This window comes from Spermophilus citellus (genome assembly GCF_964194105.1).
Source record: "Spermophilus citellus genome assembly, chromosome: 12".
Taxonomy (NCBI): Eukaryota; Metazoa; Chordata; class Mammalia; order Rodentia; family Sciuridae; genus Spermophilus; species Spermophilus citellus.
Genome location: NC_138198.1, coordinates 6,978,990 through 7,002,022, shown reverse-complemented (window position 1 = coordinate 7,002,022; position 23,033 = coordinate 6,978,990). Strand labels below are relative to the sequence as shown.

Here is a 23,033-nt window from a genome sequence, read left to right as displayed (position 1 = left end):
CCAAGGGATTATTATCAAACCATGAGGTGTATATATGTGTGTGTACATATATATGCATGTATACATATATGTGTGTGTGTGTATATATATATATATATATATATTTGTCATAATTTTTGGATTTATATCTTGCTTAAATACAAACTGTAAGGGTTGGAATTTCATCAGGTTTGTTAACCATTGTATTCCCACTACATAGATCTGTGTCTGGCACATAGTAGATGCTCAGTATGTATGTTTTTTAAATAAATATGATACATATATTAAGTAGCTTAAAGAATCATTCTGGATTCATATGGATCTAAGATTTAAGGTTTGTTTGTGTGTGTGTGTGTGTGTGTTTGTTACTAGGGATTTAACCCAGAGGTTCTTTACCACTGAGCTATGTCCCCAGCCCATCTTTTAAATTTTGAGTCAGGCTCTAGGTTGCTAAGCCTGGCCTCAAACTTGGCAATCTTCCTGCCTCAGCCTCCCTAAAGGTTTCAGACATTAAGGAAAATGGGAACAACCACTCAACAGGATAAATCTAATATTTCACCTTCTTTTGAAGTAAATCACATACTTTCTTATCTGTTGCTTCATAGCAAGCCATTCCAATAACAGTAATTTACTTTGTTCACAAATGTGATTTAGTGAAGATTCAAGGGACTGCTTGTCTCTGCTCTACATGGTGTCATAGAAATGGTTCAACTGGGGAGAGGGGATCTACTTCTCAGGTGGCCTGTCTGTTCAGTGCTTGTCTGCAGGCTTCCGCAGGCTCTAATTTCTTAATTTTTTGTTTTGATTAACTTTTTTCTAGAGAAGTATTCCCATACCTTCCAACACTACTTTAGAAATGTGTCTCAGTCCACTTTTTAAACAATCAGACTGGGAATATACCTGACCTGTAGGTTTTTCCCCCAGGCACACCTGTCCAGGAGCCCTCTGTCCTTCTCCAATCTGTTTTCTGGACTAGTGGCAGAAATCAACTGAACAGATGGTAACTTAAGAAATGCAAAAACTTTGAACACATTCTAAACACTTCCATTTAACAAAGATATGCAACTATTAAATACATTCAAGTGATTCAAGTAACTCCTTTGGGAGGAAATTAATTAAGCCTTTTACTCTAATCTGTGATGGCTAATAGGACCTAGACCATGGTAACCGTTGAGTAAATGCTAAACAGACTTCTCAAAATGTTCTCAGTTAAAACTGAAGCAAGTGCTTTCTACCTATTCTAGAACAGTTTATTTTTCTTTTTTTTTTAATGAAGTAGGTAAAATAAGCAATTAGCACTACTATTCTCAATTTGTCAAGACCAAAAGTTCCTTCATAGGCTGTGGTGCCAACCTCCAGAATCCCTTTTGTTTTTGTTGTTTTTTTGTATACTGGGGATGGAAATCCTGGCCTCCTTGCATGCTAGACAAGCACCTATACCACTAAGCTGTATCCCCATTACCAGCAGAACTAGGAGGTGCCAGGCAGGCGCAAAGCAATGATAAATAAGCCAATGATTCTTTTTATTACAGGAAACATTTTTTTTAAGTGCAGTAAATCATATAAAGATGGTCATGAAGCCTTTTCATCTGTTCCCTTGCCATTTACCACAGGGAAAGCGGCCTCTGGATTTCAGCACAGGCCCCACAGTAGTTAGCAAGCCACTGCTCTGAAGTCTCAGTGTTTTTAGCATGTAAATTTTAACAGTAATTTACATGAAGTGAGATGCAGGCCTTAAATGTCTGGTTAGATGAACGCTGACACGCAAGACAGAGGCCCCAGGTCCCTGCCGCAGCTGGGGACGGTGGGGTGCAACCTGAGCCTAGCACGTAAGGCTTCCGGCCAGCCCCGCCCAGGCCTCCGCCTCCGAGCGCCGGGCTCCTCCCCTCGCAGAGCTGCGTTCACTGAGCGCACTGCGGTACAAATTCGGCCCGTGGGCGTGGCCGGAATCGTGCCCCTTGCGGCCAATCACCTCTTGGGTTGTTGGAGGGTGTTAGCGCGTTCTGATTGGCTGGAGCCGGGGCAGCCTCTTCCTTGCCCCGCGTGCTACCAGGGTGTTGCATCACCTCGGGCCCCCGCCGCGTGGGTGCCGGCTGCCTCCTAGGCTTGCGGGCCCCCGGGGCTCCCCAGGTAAGCCAGGCCCTTCTGGTATGCAGGGTCCCTCACGTCCGTCCGCTGCTGCCCGTGGCGCCCCTCGGGGACGCGGCGTCCTGCCCTCAGAGGCGAGAGTCACGTGTACGGTAAACCCCCGAGACTAGGACTGTGTGTGTGTGTGTCTCTGGCTACACACACACACACAATTCTCCTAAGGGGCGTTTTCTTCAGGATCTGCTGCGAGTTGGTTGCATGTGTATCTGTTTCCAAGGAGGAAGGTGGGATTCGTTCTAAAGGAGCACCGCGGGATTTAGAGCCCCGCACAAATCCGGGCCCGACTTCTTGGACCCAGATTTAGGATCCGCGGAAGTTCTGCAGCTGCCCCCTTTGGCCACAGTGGTCCTTGAACACTGTGGTTTGACAATTCAGGGTGACGGGGCATGCGGGAGTTAAGGCGGGGAGTTTATTGCCAGTCTGGATAATTATAAGGACAAATCAAGGCGTTACTTCGAGTCTCAGAGAGCAGCTTCTTGTCCCTGTTTTCCGTTGATGTGCATTTATCATTGGGGTCCTGGGTCCCAAGGCGGGCATGCGCGATGTCCCTGCCCTCTACTCAGTAATAATGCAGTAGCCAAGTGCACGCCTTATTGGGAGCACAGAGAAGATGGATAGCTTTTCACTGCAATTTGGAATTGAGAGAAGGAGGTCGCTTCTCAAGAGCTGCTATAGGGCGTGGGCCTTGAAAATGGGCAGAGGATCATACCTAGAGTAGTGTAGGATTTGAAGGTACCAATCATATTCATTCAGAAGATGGGGAGGCACTGTTGTCACTGCAGCTTAGAATGTGTGTGTGAGGAATAGGTGGGAGGTGGCACTTAGTTTCCAGCCTTATGAATGTATGGTTGCTATTTTTAATGAGGTAGTGAAATGAGTAAGTGTATTTTGAAAATGATATATAACATATAGTATAAGTTTGTATATCTGACTGACACTTGCTCTTTTCTTTCTCAATATGTATAAGTAATATATATACAGTTGGCCTTCCATATCCATGGGTTCTGTATCTGTATTCAAACAACCTCTGATCACGTGATAAGTAGATAGGCCTGTGATAGTTGCATCTGCATTGAGCAAATAGAGGCTGTACTTGGTGGTCATTATTCATTAAACAATACTGTATAACAACTAATTATGTAGCATTTAAATCATATTAGAGGGCTGGAGATGTGGCTCAAGCGGTAGTGTGGCTCGCCTGGCATGCCTGCGGCCCGGGTTCAATCCTCAGCACCACATACAGACAAAGATGTTGTGTCCGCCGAATACTAAAAAATAAATATTAAAGAACTTCTCTCTCTCTTTAAAAAAAAAAATCATATTAGGTATTTTAAGTAACCTAGAGATGATTTAAGTTATATGGGAGAAAAGTTATATGAAAATACTATGCCATTTTATAAACAGGATTTGAGTATCTGGATTTTGGCATCCCAGAGAATTCTGGAACCAGATTCCCAGGGATACTAAGAGTCAACTATTTGTTTTATTTTGTTCTTCTTTTGGTGGGAATTCCTCCAAGGGCCTTGCATATGCTAAGCAAGTGCTCTACCATTGAGCTGCCCCCAGCCACCACCCCCCCACACACACAACTGAATCTTATATTTTCCAGTTCATTATTCTTAATGGCTGGTGGTATTCTTTTTATTCTTTATTCATCTTAAATATTTAAATTGTTTTCAATTGTTTGCATATAGAAATAATGCTTCCGTGTTTCAACCTAAATATCAACAAGAAGGAGAGAGTGTTCAAAGAACAGTGATATTTATTTGGGAGTAGCAGAGCATCACAATGGGAATATTCATGCCATAGTAAACTATGGGCATATTCCAGGAAGTCCTAGCAAGAGAAATATTTTAAAATCAAAAAAGGAGAAAGTTACTTGGATGCAGAGTTACTGGTCTTGGAGACCTTAGGCAGAAATTTGCATTAGCTCATTGGTGGAGATGCCCAGTCCTGAGCAGATGTTCTCTCAAGAGCATCTTGTCTGAATTATTGCAGTCTTAAAGGGCATTAAAGATATGTGCCACGCTTACAAATATGGGATACATGTAGAATAAGAAGAAATATTTTCTGAACCTTTATTTAGCTGAGTGCTAGGCATTGAAGCCAGGGCTCCAACCCCTCTTTTGGAGCCTTTAGAAAGTCCTTGAGAAATTTCTTAGACAAGCATTAACCTTCCCTCTTCCTAACTTCCTGGGTCTGACAAGAAGGATCTCATGTTGTTATCATCATCATTCACATGTAAGTATCTTTGTATACAGATTTTTTTCACAAGTAGTCTGTGGGATGTATGTTAGTAGGATATAACTAAATTGAGGAAAAAAATTGAGATAACCCACTGGGGGTTATAGTTGACTTAATGTAACAGAGTAGGAAGTCCTAGGAATGAAAAAGAGTGAGCCTCAGAAATAGGCTTACAGGTAGAATCCACATGTCTTGGTGATTAGTTGGATGTGGTAGTCCTTTTGGTACTATTAGAGGTAATTCAGAAATGCCATCCTTATAAAAGATAAAGAATAGTGAAACCATAAAGAAATCAGTTTGGGCAAGTAAAATCTGAGATTTTATACAAAATGTTTAGAATTTGCTGAACAAAAGGTTGAAGCTAAGCTATCTGAAGCAGGGAGTTGTGGAATAGGGAAGAATAAAGGGCCTAATTACAGGAAGAGGAAGAAGAGGAGATGACATCCCTGGTTGCAACCTGGCAAGGTTAACCTGCTCTTTACCCCACACCCACCGCCCTGTGGTTGCTGGAGGCTGTTGTGCTGGTACAGTTCTCTAGTGGATACAGTGGGCCAGAGCAATCCTGTGATTTATGCATGGGAGCTGTTTGTCCTCAGCAGCTTCCATAGCCCGGTCATTGGTACATGGTTCAATTCTCTTACTCTGGGTCTTGGTGTTTGGCATAATAATACTGTGATTCTAAATCTTTTGGGTCAGCAGAGGCATCCTTAAAAATTCAGTAAAAGCTATAAGCCCTCTTCTCAGAAAACTTAAATCTTCTTTTCTCAAAAAAGAAAAGTCTCAAACAGTTAATCCTGAATAATTGTTGGAACAGTGAGAGAGTGGTAATGGTTAAACTTTCATGTGCATGCTGATTCCTTAGGGAGCTTATTAAAATGCATGTTCTAACAACTCCTCTTCTGGCTGGGACTGATGAGTCCACATTTCTAATAAGCTCCCCTGGACAAGGCTACGGTAGGAACAGACAGAAATAATTGTGTTGATATCTAAAGGTGTGTTAGTGCTAGGCATTGAAGCCATGGCTCCAACCCCTCTTTTTGGAGCCTTTAGAAAGTCCTTGAGAAATTTCTTAGACAGGCATAACCTTATACAGTCCCATAAGATTCATTTGGCCTCTGATTAAGTAGCCACTGAACCACTAGGATGCTTCATCAGTGTGCAGAAACCAGTACTTCTTTACGGCCTTGAAAGGTTGGAGGTTGTAGTAAGAGTTGAAAATCTAAAGTACCTTACAGCTTCTATTTAATATTGTTTAACGGTGCACCCTGACTGGAAATGGCTATTTCAGATAGTTTAAACAGCTCACCTGTTTTTGTCTGATTTTTTTCCTATATAGAACACAGGCACTCTTGCATGTGAAAATGAATGAGAACAAAAAAGGAAAGACTGTTTGCCAAATACTTTTCTGTTGGCCTGAGTTGATTGCTATACTTAAACCACAGAGCTTTCAGTGCTTTCAGAATTGGTTGAGGAATATATAGGTCTTTTCTTCTAGAGTCAATTACTTCTAACTGATGTGATTCTTGAGTACTTAAGGCTTTCTATCTTCTCTATTGTTCTCTCCTTATTAGCAATCTGACCTTGGCTTAGAAATCTGGTTACTAACTTTACTAGAATTTTAAGTAAAGGGGTTGGGGTTGTGGCTCAGCCGTAGAGCACTCACCTAGCACATGCAAGGTGCTGGGTTCTATCCTCAGTAACACATAAAAATAAATAAATAAAATAAAGTTATTGTGTCTAACTACAACTAAAAAATAAATATTTGAAAAAAGAATTTTAAGTAAATAGCCTTTGAGAGGGAAGGGGCTTGATGATGCTCACTAGATAGTGAAGTCACAGGTGGATCAAGTGTCTGAGGTTATTAGCAAAACTTTCACAGGGTACTTTAATAAGACATTTCTTACTAGGAACTAATTAGGTAATGGTTTATTGTTTATAACACCAGAATTCAAACAAAAAACACATAAAAGTGTTTTGTTTTGTTTTACTTCAGATAATACCATCAAGAAAATTAAAGACAAAGCCAGGTGTGGTGGCGCACTATAATCCCAGTGGCTCTGGAGGCTGAGGCAGGAGGATCACAAGTTTTCAAAGCCACCCTCAGCAAAAGCAAGGTGCTAAGCAACTGTATGAGACCCTGTCTCTAAATAAAATACAAAAAAAAAATAGGGTTGGGGATGTGACTCGGTGGTCGAGTGCCCCTGATTTCAATTCCTAGTACCCAAAAAAATATATAAAATAAAATAAAGACAACCCAAGGAGAAAATTTTTCAAATCATATATCTGATGAAGGACTTGTATCCAGAATATATAAAGAATTCTTAAAACTCAACCATAAATAGAAAACCCAACTAAAGAATGGGCATAGCATGAATGTTTACCCACAGAGGACACAAAAGACCATTAAATACCTGGAATGATACTCAACATCATTAGACATTACGGAAATGTGATTCAAAACCACAATCAGATACCACTTCATACCCTCTCAGATAGCTGTAATCCAAAGGTGAGACAATAAGGAGTGTTGGGGAAGATTTGAAGAACTTGGCATCCTCATTCTCTGCTGGGGGGAATGTAAAGTGGTGCAGTCACTTTGGTTTTGTGTGTGTTTTGATGTTGGTACTGTGTATTGAACCCAGGGTTCTTGCATCTAGACTAGCACTCTACCATTGAGCTACACCCCAGCCCATTGCAGTCACTTTGTTAAGTATTTTGATAGTTTGTCATAAAGCTAAAATACGGAGTTAACATATGACCCAGAAATTCTACTCCTAAATAAAAATATATACCCACATGCAAACTTGTACCTGAACATTCATATCAACCTTATTCACAATAGCCCAAAGTGGAAACAACCCAAGAGTCTGTGCACTAATGAATGGAAAAACACAGTATCATGTATTAATGTAGAAGAACATACTCAGCCATAAAAACTAATGCAGTATGAATACATGTTACAGCACAAATGAATCTTGAAAACGTGCTAATGAAATGAAACCCAGACACATGTAGATGACTCATAGAAATGCTTCCATTTATGAAATGTCAAAATAGGCAACTTAAGAAAGCTGATTAAAGCTTTTCAGGGACCAAAGAAGTGAATGTGACTGCTAATTTATTATAGGGGTTGAGAAGTGTTGAAATGAAATAGTGATAATGATACATAACCTTTTGAATATACTGAAACCTACTGTATTGTCCATTTTAAAAGACTGTACTTTATGTTATGTGAAGGTACCTCAATAAAGCTATAATTTTATCACATAGTTATGTAGTGATATGTTCACTCATTTAATAATATATTACTGTGCTATTCCTAGATTTCTCTTTTGACAGTAATGAATTTGATTTCTTTTGCAGCAACAGAATGGTTCAACAAGTTCCAGAAAACATCAATTTTCCTGCTGAAGAAGAAAAAATTTTGCAATTCTGGTCCAAATTCAGTTGTTTTCAGGAATGCTTAAAGCAGTCAAAACATAGGCCAAAGTATGTGAATTTCTTTGGTAAAGGTGAAGTCCTTGAAAGCAAACATTTCTTAGAATGAGTTCCACTAAAGCAGAAACCCTTTATTCATCTTTGTATCTCCACATTGTACCCGCTTTTTACATGCTGCATACTTAGTAGTAGGTAATTGTTAAATGGATGAGTTCTTGGTTAAGGTAGATTAAATTTCTTTAAGAAACCATCTAAATAGAATGAATATACCACTCTCTACCATTCCACTTTTTTCATCATCTCCACCCTCTCTAAGCACTAAGTCCTATATAGAAGGCTTTTACAGTACTTCCTGCCTCTGGTCTCCATTTACCTAAAAGACCAGTCCTTTAATCACTGATTCCATTGTGTGCCTTCTTTGCTCAAAAGCTTTGAGATCAGTGTCTGTTGCCCTGTTTTACTGATGAGCTAACTCAGGATCAGAGCTATTAACTTGTCTTAAGTTATTAGACCAATAAATGAAGAATGGATAATCAAATGGCAGTCTCCCCAACTCATATTCAGTAGCCTTTCTGAAGCCTAGGCCTCTAGTAAATATCTAATCAATTATGTCTGAAATTCCTGAACTTGCTACTTTTTTTTCTTCCTAAGCACTCCAGTAGGAGTTGGGTATTAAAAAAAAAAAAAAGTCTTAAATTCTTGCTGTCAGTTCTAAAATGACTAATGTGTTTTTATTATCTCTGTTAGATTTACCTTCTATGATGGGCCTCCTTTTGCAACTGGACTGCCTCATTATGGACACATACTTGCAGGGACAATTAAAGATATAGTTACAAGATATGCTCACCAGAGCGGGTTTCACGTTGACAGAAGATTTGGATGGGATTGTCATGGCTTACCTGTGGTATGTTTGAGTCTCCAGCCTTATAAATCTGATTTTTTTTAAGCATTACAAAATGCTTTCATCATGTCATTGAAATATAGTAAATTTTAACTATATGTCTGACTTTTTGTTCTTCATTTCCATAAAATTATTTATAGTTCATTTTCTCTGTAGATTGAGAACTATTGGTTATTTTTTAAGCTGTTTTATTTTCTTGAGTTGCTTACTTATATTTGTATCTTAAGTCAAGGATGTTAACAGTCTTCCCACAATTTTTCAGGAATATGAAATTGATAAGACACTGGGAATCAGAGGGCCAGAGGATGTGGCCAAAATGGGGATTGCAGAGTATAACAATCAGTGCCGCACAATTGTGATGAGATATTCTGCTGAGTGGAAGGTATGTTAGGTTATTTTCAGTAGAATGAACAGAAAGTTTAGTTTTAAATGAAAGTTGAAATGGCCTATTGTCCTTTGTTCTTTTTATGAGATGTTCTCAAAAGTATGGTGGTACATATGAAGATGTGACACAAAAGGGGTTGATCCTCTTCTTTGCGTGTGTATAACTAAGAAAAGGTCTTTAGCTTCCACCCCAATCCTGTTAACTTAAACTGAAGCCTCCCTTTTCTGATTTCTGTGAGCTTGGTTGGTCTTCTGTATTTAGTCTCCTGCCTACCCCACAGTATATGACTAGAATCATGCTGTTTCAGCAAACCGGCTTACTTGAATGCTTCATTGTAATAATTCATATATTTTTTAAAATTCAAGTTTGGGCCTGGCACAGTGGCACATGCCTACAATCCCAGCAGCTTGGATGGCTAAGGCAGGAGGATTATGAGTTCAAAGCCAGCCTCAATAACTTAGTGAGGCACTAAGCAACTCAGATTCTAAATAAAATACAAAGAAAGATTGGGAATGTGGTTTAGCACCCCTGGGTTCAATCTCTGGAACAAAAAAAAAAAAATCAAGTTTGGGCTCATGCTTGTTATGTTAATTTGACTCTCCTGTTGCACTCTTCTTTTTAGTAATCAAACTCCAATCTGCAGAGCTCCTGCCCTCCTCTTCTTCTGAACTTCAGAACATCGGTTCCCCTTTCCTCCCTGCCTCTCAGATTGGCTTAGTATGTTTGTATAACTTAAAAGCATGTCTGGCTTTGTTTTTTCCTTATTCTCCATCTTCACTTCAACCTCTCAGACTTGCTATTCTTCAGAATTCCCTGTTTGGCTAGTGGTGTGACTCTTCCAGCCATGATCACATCAGGTGCCAAATCCTAATATAGATATAGGCATTTTTTAATTTTTAGACTTTTCATTCTGAAAGTTGTTTTTTGTTTTTTGTGGCGCTGGGGATCCACCCAGGTCCTCTCACCTCTCACATTCTAAACATGCCCTCTACCTTCCTTCTCAGCCCCTGATGTCATTTCAGACATGTTAAAAAATGTTTGAAGCATTCCTCTAAACCCTTCATCCACTTTCCCAATTGCTCCTGTCTTCTATAATTATAATGTAATTTCAAAAGCAGTAAACTAACATTGATAAAATACTATCAACCAACAGATAACACCTTAAATGAACAAAGTTATCATCATTAATGAGATAATTTATATTTATAATTTATGTATATATTTTAGTTGTTGATTGGACTTCGTTTTATTCATTTATTTATATGTGGTACTGAGAATCAAACCCAGTGCCTCACACATACCAGGCAAGTGCTCTACCACTGAGCCACAACCCAGCTCAAAATACTATGGATCTTGTTTGAATGTCACCAGTTGTCCTACCAATTTTTACTTCTGAACTAATATCCAATCCAGAATCACAAATTGCATTTGGTTGTCGTGTCTTGTCAATCCCACTTTTGTTTGGGGGTGGTTACAGGAGATTAACCACTGGGCCACATCCCCAGCCCTATTTTGTATTTTATTTAGAGATCAGGTCTCACTGAGTTGCTTAGTGCCTCCATTTTGCAGAGGCTGGCTTTGAACTTGCTATCCTCCTGTCTCACCCTCCTAAGCTTCTGAGATTACGAGCATACGCCACCACTACCAGCTCAGGCTCTTTCAATATCAAACAGTTATTCAATCTTTGTCTTTCATGACATTGGTGATTCTGGGGTGTGGGAGGTGTTAGTAGGGATTGAACCCAGAGATGGTTTACCACTGTGCTACGTCCCCAGCACTTACTTATTTTGTATTTTATGACACAGTCTCACTAAGTTGCTGAGGCTGATTTCAAACTTTCAGTCCTCCTGCCTCTGTCTCCTAATAAGTTGGGATTACAGGTGTGCACCACCACACCAAGTCCATATTACTTTTATCCTCACTAATTTAATTTAGGTTACAGGTTTTGGACAGAAATGCTTCAGATGTGATGTCATGTCCTCCTCAGCATGTCATGGCAGGAAGCCTGTGTTGTTGCTATGTCTCATTAATGATGATAACTTTGTTCCTTTAAGGTGTCATCTGTTGGTTGTCTCCTTTGTAAAGTTTCAGTTTTTCTTTTGTTGGGAGGATCTTTTCAAATATTCTTTTTTTTTTTTTTTTTTTTTTTTTTTTTTTTTTTTTTTACCAAGCATTGAACTCAGGGGTGCTTAACTATCCCCAGCTGTTTTTTTGTATTTTATTTGGAGATAGGATCTTGCTGAGTTACTTAGGGCCTCAATAAGTTGCTGAGGCTGGTTTTGAACTCACTGTCCAGAACCATCGGGATTACAGGCATGGACCACGGCGCCCAGCCAAATATTCTTTTTCATGGGATACTTTCGCTTATTAATTTGAGCACGTGTTGATTATTTACTAGCAACAATTATATTTCTGGTTATTGCCAAATGGCAGTTTTGGTCGACTTTTATAAATGGATATTTTAGCATCTGTATATAGTATAATTCTTAACTTCACATAGTATGTTGTTTGAAATATAGATTTATTTGAACCATTTATTGTTTGGATTTCCAAAAATTATCATATATGGATACAATAAAAGTAAACAACACTTTGGTGTATAATATCAAATATCATTGTCTAATACTGCTCTAATATCCATACATTTTAGTCTACTGTTACCAGACTTGGCCGATGGATTGACTTTGACAATGACTACAAAACTCTGTATCCACAGTTCATGGAATCTGTCTGGTAGGTTTATTTAAAATTGTAAATACAATGAATATTCTCTTAGTGGGAAGGTATGCTAGTGTGAATTAGTTTGTCTTCAGATCCATAATTCTGTATATTTGGGAATAAATAATGTTTTTGAATTCAGAACATTTGTATTTGAAAAATTTACCAGTATTTGCATGTATTCTTTTACATATAACAGCCCAAGTGGGTTGAGTAGCAAATTGTAATAAACACATTAGTAATTCTGCATCATTAAGTAGAATAAAGAATGTAAATGGCCTCACATTTATATTTTACATTTTTTTTTCAAATTAGTTTATACCAAATATAGGAAAAATTACATTTCAAAAGTGGGGGTTTTTTTATATTTAAGTCTAAGAGAATGTGTACCTGAATTTAGTGCTGAAAGAAACTATGTAGTGAAGTCACTGTTCCATAGTGGTTCCAAGTGAAATTTTTTTTGACCATCATTAGCCATGCCAATCTTGATCGGTGGTTTGCCTTGGGCTTCCTACAATAATATGAGATCATTACAAGGCATTACCCTTACCATGGTTATAAATGTCCAAGGTACATAATCCAGCCTTGAGGAAGTCCTCCTTTCATTAAATTGTACATGAAAGTACAGGTGAGTTGCAGAGCTGTTTTGTAGACCACAGTTTCTTTGAATTGCTTTGTAGCTGCTTGTAGCTTTTATTGCCTTCTTATCCACTCACATTTCTATTCATCTGGATCTGTTGTACATGCTTGGCATACGTATTTTGCCTTTGAGGAGCTAGGCGCTTTACCACAGTTCTTCAATCCCTTTGACTCTGACATGTACCTGTGGACATATCTCTAGACTTACGTACCCAAGAGAAGGAAGCCATTTAGATTCTCTGGAATGCTAGACTTTGAACAGGAACCTTCCTGTCATTGAGCAGCTGGAATTCCCTAGAGCAACTGACAACCAGTTGTTGGTCAAGCATCTCAAAAAGAAGTGCCATAAAACTGAATTTTTAAGTTTGCCAAATTGAAATGTTTAAATTTTTTTATAGTTTAAATTAAAAACAACATGTGGATAGCACTCATATTAATTAGTATAGCTCTAAAACCCACTCCTTTTCTTCTTACTCTTCTTACTTCTTAATTTACATAAATGGTTGGACCAAAAGGAAAATAGATATTAAATTTTAGAATGTTAATACTCCTAAGGAGAGGCTACTGAGTGGTAAAATGCTCGCCTAGCTCGTGCGAGGCCCTGGGTTCTATCCTCAGCACCACATAAAAAATAAAATAAAGATATTGTGTTCAACTACAACTAAAATATAAATACTAAAAAAAATTTTTTTAAATACTCCTAAGGATTTGTTTGTATATAAATAAGGCATGTAAGCTAATGGTGAATTTAGAAATGGCAGGAGATAACTTTGATAATAACATTAATAGTGGTAGTAAGTTAGATTCAGTTGTTGCTTTTGACTATATAAAGTAATTCCCCATGAATTTTCCCATATGACCCAGAGAGTTCCATGGATAGACTCAGGACCCCTATTTGAGGTAGAGGCAAGTAATTGTGATTTGCGTGAGCTTGCACAGCTAATATTATGGTTATTTCATCAAATCTAAACTTAAAAATTTTTAAAAGTTTACCTTTTTTTAAGCTTTAAAAGCTCAGGAATAACATTTTTTTAAAAACCTTTTCTTCATAAAATGTTATTTTAACAAATGAGTTTAATTCATTTACTGTGCCAGGTTCATAGCCACTAGAATATAATTTTTTTTAAAGGCATAATTAAGCAAGGATTTCCAACAGTGCCTTTATTATCCAGCTGGGAGAAGAATTCTTGGGGTGACCATTACAATTAGTGCCTGGTGTACTTAGCTTAACACAGCACATTTAAAAGCTCAGTAAAAGTTTTGATTAAATGTACAAGAAATATGGGGTTGGGGCTGTGGCTCAGTGGTAGTGCACTTGCCTCACATGTGTGAGACACTGGGTTCGATTTTCAGCACCACATCTAAATAAATAAATTTTAAAAATAAAGGTCTATCAAAAAAATATTTTAAAAATGTACGAGAAGGGGCTGGGGTTGTGGCTCAGCAGTAGAGCACTCGGTTAGCACGTGCAAGGCCCTGGGTTTCATCCTCAGCACCACATAAAAATAAAGTAAAGATATTGTGTCCAATTACAACTAAAATATTGTTTTTTAAATGTACAAGAAATAGCTGATCCTAACCCCAGTTGTTTATTTTTTTAATTACATTTGTTAAACTATTATGAAATTTAAATAGTAGACCAGAAAACTAAAGGATCAGCTCTGAAATGCCAACCATAATTATTATCTTGTTGTTTTTTTAGCATTTCTAAAAATTTTAGTATGTATGCTGATAGGTACAGATTTATATCATTGGCCCTTCATTGTGCTGAATGGTCTTCACATTATGTCATGAACGTAAAAATGTCAATAGAGAGTAGCATATTTAGTGTTTATTTAATGTCTTGTAATTAATTATAAGATCTGATGTAATTTACTACTTAGTCCACAAATGAGACATTTTTTCACTTCTTTGGCAGACAGAAACTGAAAATGTTCATAAATATTTGCTTTTGAGGAAATAGATTTTTGTATGTAATTATGAAACTCCTAACTCTTTACTTGCCAGGTGGGTCTTTAAACAACTCTATGACAAAGGCCTTGTATACAGAGGGGTGAAAGTCATGCCCTTCTCCACTGCATGTAACACTCCACTTTCCAACTTCGAATCCCACCAGAATTATAAGGTATGTGAAATGGTGAGATATCGTTCAGTGCCAAGTAATGTACCTGGAGGTTGAATGGTTGTAAACATCATTAAGTACTCCCAGGTAGCCCCAACATGGAATGGCAGTCTTGGCATTGGTCACTACTGAGTACTGATGATGTTACCAGTCGCTGAATGAAGCCTCTTTTACGATTAAAATGAGCATTTGATTTTGTTTACATTGAATTTATGAGGTGTCTTATAGATTTTGCTTGCTTTGAGCATATTTTTATGCTTCTCTTCATTTATAATTCCAGCTCTGACATACTTCCCACCACTCAAAATTAATGGTTACCGTTTTGGGTGACTTTGTGCTGTATCTGGGACCTGGTACATCATTAGATGTTGGGAAGAAAATTTGGGATGGTGAATTATATTATGACCTGTTCTTTGATGAAATGGAGTCTCTACCTGTCATTAGTGTGACAGAGGTGTTGCGACATTCTGATTTTCTTTACCTCATCTAGACAGATGGTAAATGGCAGGGAATCTTCTGAAATATAGGAAGTGTTTTCATTTTTGCAAGTTTATCTAATCCTCTGTTTTTAATGGATATTAACTTGTTTGGAAGTCTTGTTTCAGGAGCCAGGTTTGGAAATTATATTAATAAAATTCAAATTTTATAAGGCCTTATCCTCTTAGAGGATGCTTTCACATATTCCATTTGATCTTTGCAAATCCTTATGAGATGAATGTGATAATTCCTCTTTGTCTTCTTATGATTGTGCTCATGTTGTGTTTGTTTAATAAAATATTTCAAGCACATAAAAGTATAGAGAAAAATATACTACCTGATTACTAAGCCTGAGCTTTGCCAGATCTTAATATATTTTGCTTTTTAATGATGGCTGGGCGTGGTTACACACACACCTATAATCCGAGCATCTCAGAGGGTGAGGCAGGAGGATTGCAAGTTCAAGCCCAGCCTCAGCAATTTAGCAAGACTCTGTCTCAGAATGAAAAATGTAAGAGACTGGGGATGTTATTCAGGTGAGTGACCCAGAGTTCAATCACCAATACCAAGCAAATACATAAATAAAAACACTTGGGTCTGGGAATATACCTGTTAGAGCACTTGCCTAACATGTGAGGCTCTAGGTTCCCTTGCTAGCACTGCAAAATAAAAATGCACGTTAACATGGAGAACTTCAAGCACATGAAAAAGTAAATAGAAATGGGATATAAATAGTGATTAACTCCCATGTGCCCTTCTGGCATCCTAACAACCATTGAATGTGGCTAGTCCTGCACTATCCATATATACGTATTACATTCATTATCACACCTAAACATAGTCATTTAACAATCATCTTTAGCGTTCTTTTCAAGTGTATTATTTGCTGATATATATAGCATATTTTTACTATATATACTTATGTGTGTATGTATGACTTAGTTTTCACATTTCTTTTTGGGGGAGATACTAGGGATTGAACTCAGGGACACTCAACCACTGAACCACATCCCCAGCCGTATTTTGTATTTTATTTAGAGACAGGGTCTCACTAAGTTGCTTAGCACCTTACTGTTGCTGAGGCTGACTTTGAACTCACAATCCTCCTGCCTCAGCCTCCCAAGTAGCTGGGATTATAGGTTTGCCCCACTGCGCCCAGCTAGTAGTGTTCCAATTTCTAATTATTTCATAATGGTTCCAGGATTATTTTCTATTTAGATCTTGCTGAGTTTGCAGGCATACCCCACTGTACCCAACTTATGTATTTTTTTAATATTTTTTTTGTTATAGTGGACAAAATACCTTTATTTTATTTACTTATTATGTGGTGTTGAGGATCAAACCCAGTGCCTCACATGTGCTAGTCAAGTGCTCTACCACAGGGCCACAACCCCTGCCCCAAGATAACTATTTTCTAAAACAGTTGTTTTGTTGACTTAACTCTTCATAGGCTTATTATAAAATAGATCTAAAATAGATCCTCCATTCTTTTATTCCTTTTCATAGAGACAGGGTCTTACTGAATTGCTTAGCACCTTACTGTTGCCGAGGCTGTCTTTGAACTTTCCATCTATTCTCCTGCTTCAGTCTCCCAAGCCACTGGGATTGCAGGTGTATGCCACCATGCCTGTCTATTTTTTAGTTTTTATTTTGAGATACTCACTAAGTTGATTAGGGTCTTGCTAAATTGCTGAGACTGGTCTTGAATTTATGATCATCCTGTCTCAGCCTCCTGAGCCACTGGGATTATAGGCGTGCACCACCATGCCCAGCTAAGTATTAAAAATTTTATGTGAAATTTCTTGCTTTGAACTTTTGTTTTATAAATGTGGTGCATGGTTGCTTTGTTTTATTTGGTGCTGGGAACTTAACCCACAGATAGTTTACCTCTGAGCAAAATCCCCAGCCCATTTTTAAGTTTTGAGACAGGATCTCACTAAGTTACTTAGGGCCTGGGCAAATTGCTAGGCTGGCCTCAAACTTTCAGTCCTCCTGCCTCTGCCTCTCAAGTCACTGGGATTATAGGCATGTACCAGCACACCACTCAGTAAACAGGTTTTTGTTGTTGTTGTTGTTTTTGTTTTGGTGGGGTGTGTTCCAGGAATTGAACTCAGGGGCACTGAGCCACATCCCTAGCCCTGTTGTATATTTTATCAGACGGTATTATTGCTGAGACTGGCTTTGAACTCATGATCTTCCTGCCTCTGCCTCTCGAATCGATGGGATTACCACACCCTGCTAGTAAATGGTGTTTTTGAGAGCTCGTTTTATTCTGTTTAGTCCTATTTAGGGTTTGTTTCCTTTTATTTTATGACTATTATTGAGGGTTTGTAAAATAGTACTTTACCTCAATTTGTTTCAGGATGTTCAAGATCCCTCAATATTTGTAACTTTCCCTTTGGAGGAAGATGAAAGTATCTCCTTAGTTGCTTGGACAACTACTCCTTGGACTCTACCTAGTAATCTTGCCCTCTGTGTTAATCCAGATATGCAATATGTGAAGATTAAAGGTAAGTGGGTGCCTGGTTAGTTGTGACAAATATACGTAAGATAATTTTATTTACCCAGGCTAGGTGGTACACACCTGTAGTCCCAGCAATTTGGGATTGCAAGTTCAGAGCCAGCTTCAGCAATTTAGCAAGGCCCTAAGAACTTAGTAAGATCCTATCTCAAAATTCAGGGGGAAAGAAAAAAAGGAAAAGGGCTGGCACTTAGCTCAGTGGTAAAGCATCCCAGGGTTCAGTCCCCAGTACCAAAGCAATCAAAGAATTTTATTTAATCAGAAAGGTAGGTAGACTTTAAGATTCTTTCATTTCTGATTGAAAAGTAACACTAAAAGATTAAAATAATTCTGAAATATTAAAAAGTAGAAAGTAAAATCTTGTCATTATTTTCAGTTTGTAAGCTGCTTTTATACTTCATGCCCTTAAGACAGATTAAGACTGTAAGATTCAAAAACATGACATCACATATTCACTTTTAGAAATCAGTACCAGAACTTGAGAATTTTATGCCTTTCAAATATTCCCTGGTAGAGAGTTATCACAGGCTCAACTACCTTCCATAGAGACTTAAATGAAAAAAGAATATGTACTTAGTGAGTAAGTGTTGTTAGACCAGGATACAAGAAAAGACCACTGACTCCAATTAAAATCAAATTAAAGCAAGCTTATTATTTTGACTAGCCGGGCTGCCTCTCCCTCCCAAAACCGTGGGAACAAGACAGCAATCCCAGCTTTCCTGCAGCCCAGCTTTATAGCCCAGAAAGTTACACAAAGAGGGGTTACAGATAACAGAACTCTGACAAGCATCTCACTAATGGCAGTTTACATTTTTTGCTAGCCCTACCATCAGAATTTATGAGGACCATTAGAGCCTCAGAGAGGGTCGTTGTCTGGCCAGGGAAGGCCAGTATTTATGAGGTGTCACTAAAGTTTCAGAGAGGGCTGCTATCTGGTCAGAGAGCCAGGCATGGGTGAGTTCAAGGCACGGGCAGGCATTCCAAGCAGGTTCAGAATTTGCAGTAATTTATAGTAAAGCCGAAATTATCTTTTTATGGCTTTGTGGCGAGATGGCTCCCAATTTTAAGAAAAGATCAGGTTGAGTCTATCAGTGTACCTTCATATTTGGATAGCTTAAAGAAGGGAAATGACACAAAGAAGAGAAAAACCCACTGCCAGCCAGATGCAGTGATACACACCAATAATCACAGCTACTTGGGAGGTTGAGGCAGGAGAATTGCAAGTTCAATGGCAGCCTCAGCAACTTAGTGAAACACTCTTTCTCAGTATAAAAAGGGAGTAGGTGGCTAGCATGTAGCTCTGTGATAGAACACCATTGGGTCCTATCCCTAAAACAGCGAAAAGAAAACCTTTGCCGGGGTACTGATAGTAGGGATTGAACCCAGGGATGCTCTCCCACTGACCTACATCCTTAGCCCTTTTTCTTTTGAGACATGGAGTCTTGCTAAGTTGCTTCGGGCCTCACTAAGCTGCTGAGTCTGGCCTAAAACTTGTGATCCACTTGTCTTAGTCTCTTGGGGGTCACTGAGATTATAGGCATGCATCACCATGCTCGGCTCAAAATTTTCACTTTTTTGTATTTACCTCAAAGAATTGAGAAACGGGACTTGAACAAATATTGATGTGCCCATTTTCACAGTAGGAATATTCACAGTAGCCAAAAGTTGGAGGCATCCCAAGTGTCTTATCAACAGATGAATTGATTAACAAAATACAGTTATTTACATACAATAGAGTACTATTCATTCTTGAAATGTGGTCTGGTCAGTTCCTAATGGGTTACACCCATCTCAGATGCTACTATGAGGAACATTTCTAGCAGAGCAGAGGGTAACATGCATTGGGCAGTCTGTCACCTCAGGATAACCACAGGAAGTTCCCAATGCCATGCCTATCCCTTCCTGGCTTCCATGCTGAGAGAAGGTCCTCATGTATTTCATGGATGGCTTCCTGCACACAGGCCCTGTGTTTGATCCCAGCACTGGAAAAAAAAGAAAGAATAAAAAGAATTAGAAAGATGTATGCATGGTAATATATGGAGAAATGTTCACAAAATATTATATGAAAACAAGTTGCAAAACCGTATAGAATATTGCCTCATAATATTTGAAAAAATTAAAAGAGGGGCTGAGGTTGTAGCTTAGTGGTAGAGCGCTCGCCTAGCACGTGCAAGGCCCTGGGTTTGATCCTCAGCACCACATAAAAATAAATAAATAGAATAAAGGTATCATGTTCAACTACAATTAAAAAATCTGGATGGAGAGACACCTGAATGAGGATATCTGAGAGGGAGTGAGATTGTATGGGACTTTTACTTTGTGAGCCATTTGATTTTTGTTAATGTTCTGATTTTTTAAACATGCACATGTATTAACCTGTAGAAGGAGAAAATAAGACCAACTTTCTACAAATGGATATGGGTGAGAAGTAAAATAACAGCCAGCTGCCTATATGCCTTTAGGGTCTGTCTGACACAGGTCTGGAAAGCAGGGTGCTGCAGTGTTCTGTGCAGTGCTCCCCTCCAAGTCCTGAGCACTCTGGTGCTGGTGGCACAGGAGCTTTTCAGCAAAGAAATAGGCCTGATGCATGTCTCGAGAGCCAGTCTGTCTGAATCTCACTGAGGTCTACCTTTTCTCATTCTCATAGATGTTGCCAGAGGAAAATTACTCATTTTAATGGAAGCAAGATTATCAGCCCTCTATAAAATGGAGAGTGACTATGAGGTCCTTGAAAGGTAATTATTCAGATAGTTGATATGTGGGTATATATATGTGTGTCTGACTTTAGTTTTAAAGAGACGAACTTTATTACCCACCACTGTACTTTTCAAGTTGAGTCCTAAGTACTAGTTCTGCTCTCATGACTAAGGGTCAGGAAACCAGTGAAAGCGGTGACTTAGTGTGACTTGCAGCCTCATTTCTTTAACTTAACAGTGAATTTGCATTTCTCCTTTTTTCAGATTTCCTGGTGTCTCTCTCAAAGGCAAGAAGTACAAGCCTCTGTTCGACTATTTTGTGAAGGTAAGTATAGGGAACACCATGGCAGGGACTCCCCACATCCATTTCTTTGATTACTGCAGTGAAGTGATGAGTGGATTCAGTTCTTATTGTTGGATTGTCCATGTGAGTGTGCCTGAACCCACAATCTGAATTAGCATTAACAAAATTAAATTGTTGCCTTCTGGTTTAAATCATTAAATTCATGTGGGAATGTCTGGGATGTATAGCTCAATTATAGTCATTTGGCATGCACAGGCCCTGGATTTAATCCTCAGAACCACAAAAAGCGGGGGCAGGGGTTGGGGTTTTTTAGGGTGTTTTGTTTTTTGGTACTGGCTATTGAACACAGGGACACTCTACCACTCTACCACCACTGAGCCACATCCATCCCCAGCCCTTTTTATTTTGAGACAGGGTCTCATTAAGTTGCTTAGGGCTTCACTAAGTTGCTGAGGCTGGCCTCAAACTTCTCATCTTCCTGCCTCAACATCCTGAGTCCCTGGGATTACAGGTTTGTGCCACCATGCCCAGCTTATGTGGGAATTTTTAAATAATGCTCTCACATTATAGAAGGAGTCACCTTATGCTTTGTTAGATTTGTATATGTATCTATGTATTGTTTATACTGTACTAGGGACCTTATGCCTCTTGATTCCCCTATCCATATTCTTTGAAATTTCCTTCTGTGACTGAATTGCTTGAGCTGGGTTGAAAGGAAGAGGAAAGCAAAGCACATGCAATGAATGGAAATAAACCAGAAGTGAGACCATATGCTAGTTCATGCTCAGGCAAGGGAAAATAATGAAGAAGCCCAGTTATGTGGCCACAAAAATTAGAAATTTTTATCTGTAAGTCTTCAGATCATTGCATCATTAATAAATAGTGAGCCACTATCCAGAGAAATGATGTCTTTAATCATCAGGTTTCTTCCCAACCTGAATAATCCTATCTTTTCTATTTCTGAAAATAATTTTACACGCTAAAGGGTTTTTCGGGCTCTTAGCATTGTTGATGCAGAAGTGTTTTTCTCTCCATCCCTGATGCCTGCCAACCTTTCTTTTTTTGCAGTGTAAAGAGAATGGCGCTTTCACTGTGCTTGTTGACCACTATGTGAAGGAGGAAGAAGGCACAGGGGTTGTACATCAGGCCCCTTACTTTGGTGCTGTGAGTAGCAGAATCTTGCAAACTTACTTATGAGAAGTAAATGTCAATAGCTACTTTTCACGGGATGCTGAGTCTTATGTGTCATCAGGCTCTTCTCGTGTGGACTATGGAGTCAGCCTCTTCTTTGGCTCACTCCTCCCAAGATGGCATGTTAAACTTGTATCTGCAGTTTCCACTCATTGTGAACTGGTTTCTGGAAATGATGGGTAAAATCCTGGTCTGTGGCCAGACATTTAAGCTCCAAAAGGCCACCATTCCTGTTGTGTCTTTATTCATTCTTTCATGGTTTACATGTAGTAAATGTCTGTCTTTGTGTGTGCAGTTGACAAGCTCTGTAAATTTTAACAGCACTTAGAGATGTGCAAACACTTGGACCATCAAAATAAAGATCTCTTCCATTTCCTCTACTTGTTCTTAACCAAATACTATAAGATCAGGAGGAAGAATCTGTCCTTACCTTCCTAAACCCTATAGAAGGGTGCTCCCTTTTATGTTTTTCCTAGAATAAAAATTTTTCTAACAATACATTCCCTTTAATGTAATTTATATATAAAGATATAAACAAATAACAGAGATTTGTAAAGGCATGTTGCTTTAGAGTAAACCTTGAATCGTGGTCCTGCTACTGATGGGAAGATCCTGGGCAAGTGTTGTAGCCTGTCTAAATTTCCTTTTCTCCTCTGTAGGATGAAGGATGGTAGTTGCCTATTGGGGTAACTGAAAGATTAAATGTCATCATGTCCCTGGAGTTTAGCACAGTGCCTAATACTGTAAGAGTGAGAGTCCCTGTGGTCACTAGTGCAAGAATAGTGCCCACAGGGCACCTATAGACTCTGGACTTTCTTATAATAATTTATTTTGTTCTCCCTTCTTTCCCTTGTACCTCTTTTATTTTGGCTAGAGGATTTTGAAGCAAATCCTCAACCTCATGTCTTTCTTTAAATAATTCCAGGTGCATCTGTGACTGATAAGGACGTTTCTTTTTAATGTAGTCACCATGCCATTGTTATTTATATACAATAAACTCAACATTTCCTTAATAGGCCTAATAATTATTCATATTTGATGTGAGTAGTCTTAATGATACCAATTAGTGTTGTAGGAACTGGTCACATATGAGGTCAAAAAATTTTTAGTGTCCGCTGGTAATGATTACTCCACTGATAGTACATAATAAAAATACAACTTCTGTAGCTGAGTCACAGCACCAAAAAATAAAGATAGCTTCATGTTTTTGAATCATAGTTCAGATTGTCCTTGTTAAGTGTGAATAGTTGTTACTAACTATAGTTATACT

At 38.6% G+C, this 23,033-nt stretch overlaps 2 protein-coding genes across 3 annotated transcripts in view; one reads left to right on the top strand and one right to left on the bottom strand.

The window, feature by feature from the left end:
• LOC308631972 (zinc finger protein 383-like) overlaps positions 1-23,033 on the bottom strand; it is a 161,246-nt gene that overhangs the window by 12,962 nt on the left and 125,251 nt on the right. The gene's annotated exons all lie outside the window — the stretch shown is intronic.
• The window catches only part of IARS1 (isoleucyl-tRNA synthetase 1), a 64,061-nt gene continuing 42,989 nt past the window's right edge, over positions 1,962-23,033 (top strand). The window contains exons 1-11 of one of the 2 annotated variants that reach the window (XM_081263719.1): positions 2,028-2,109; positions 6,365-6,485; positions 7,735-7,860; positions 8,557-8,713; positions 8,973-9,092; positions 11,746-11,828; positions 14,460-14,577; positions 17,414-17,561; positions 20,220-20,307; positions 20,533-20,593; positions 21,641-21,736. In XM_081263719.1, coding sequence (XP_081119845.1) covers positions 7,742-7,860; positions 8,557-8,713; positions 8,973-9,092; positions 11,746-11,828; positions 14,460-14,577; positions 17,414-17,561; positions 20,220-20,307; positions 20,533-20,593; positions 21,641-21,736 — 990 coding nt within the window. In that variant the 5' untranslated portion in view covers positions 2,028-2,109; positions 6,365-6,485; positions 7,735-7,741. Of the gene's footprint in view, positions 2,110-6,364; positions 6,486-7,734; positions 7,861-8,556; positions 8,714-8,972; positions 9,093-11,745; positions 11,829-14,459; positions 14,578-17,413; positions 17,562-20,219; positions 20,308-20,532; positions 20,594-21,640; positions 21,737-23,033 lie in introns of both variants that reach the window. The other variant, XM_081263718.1, reaches the window with a different exon arrangement.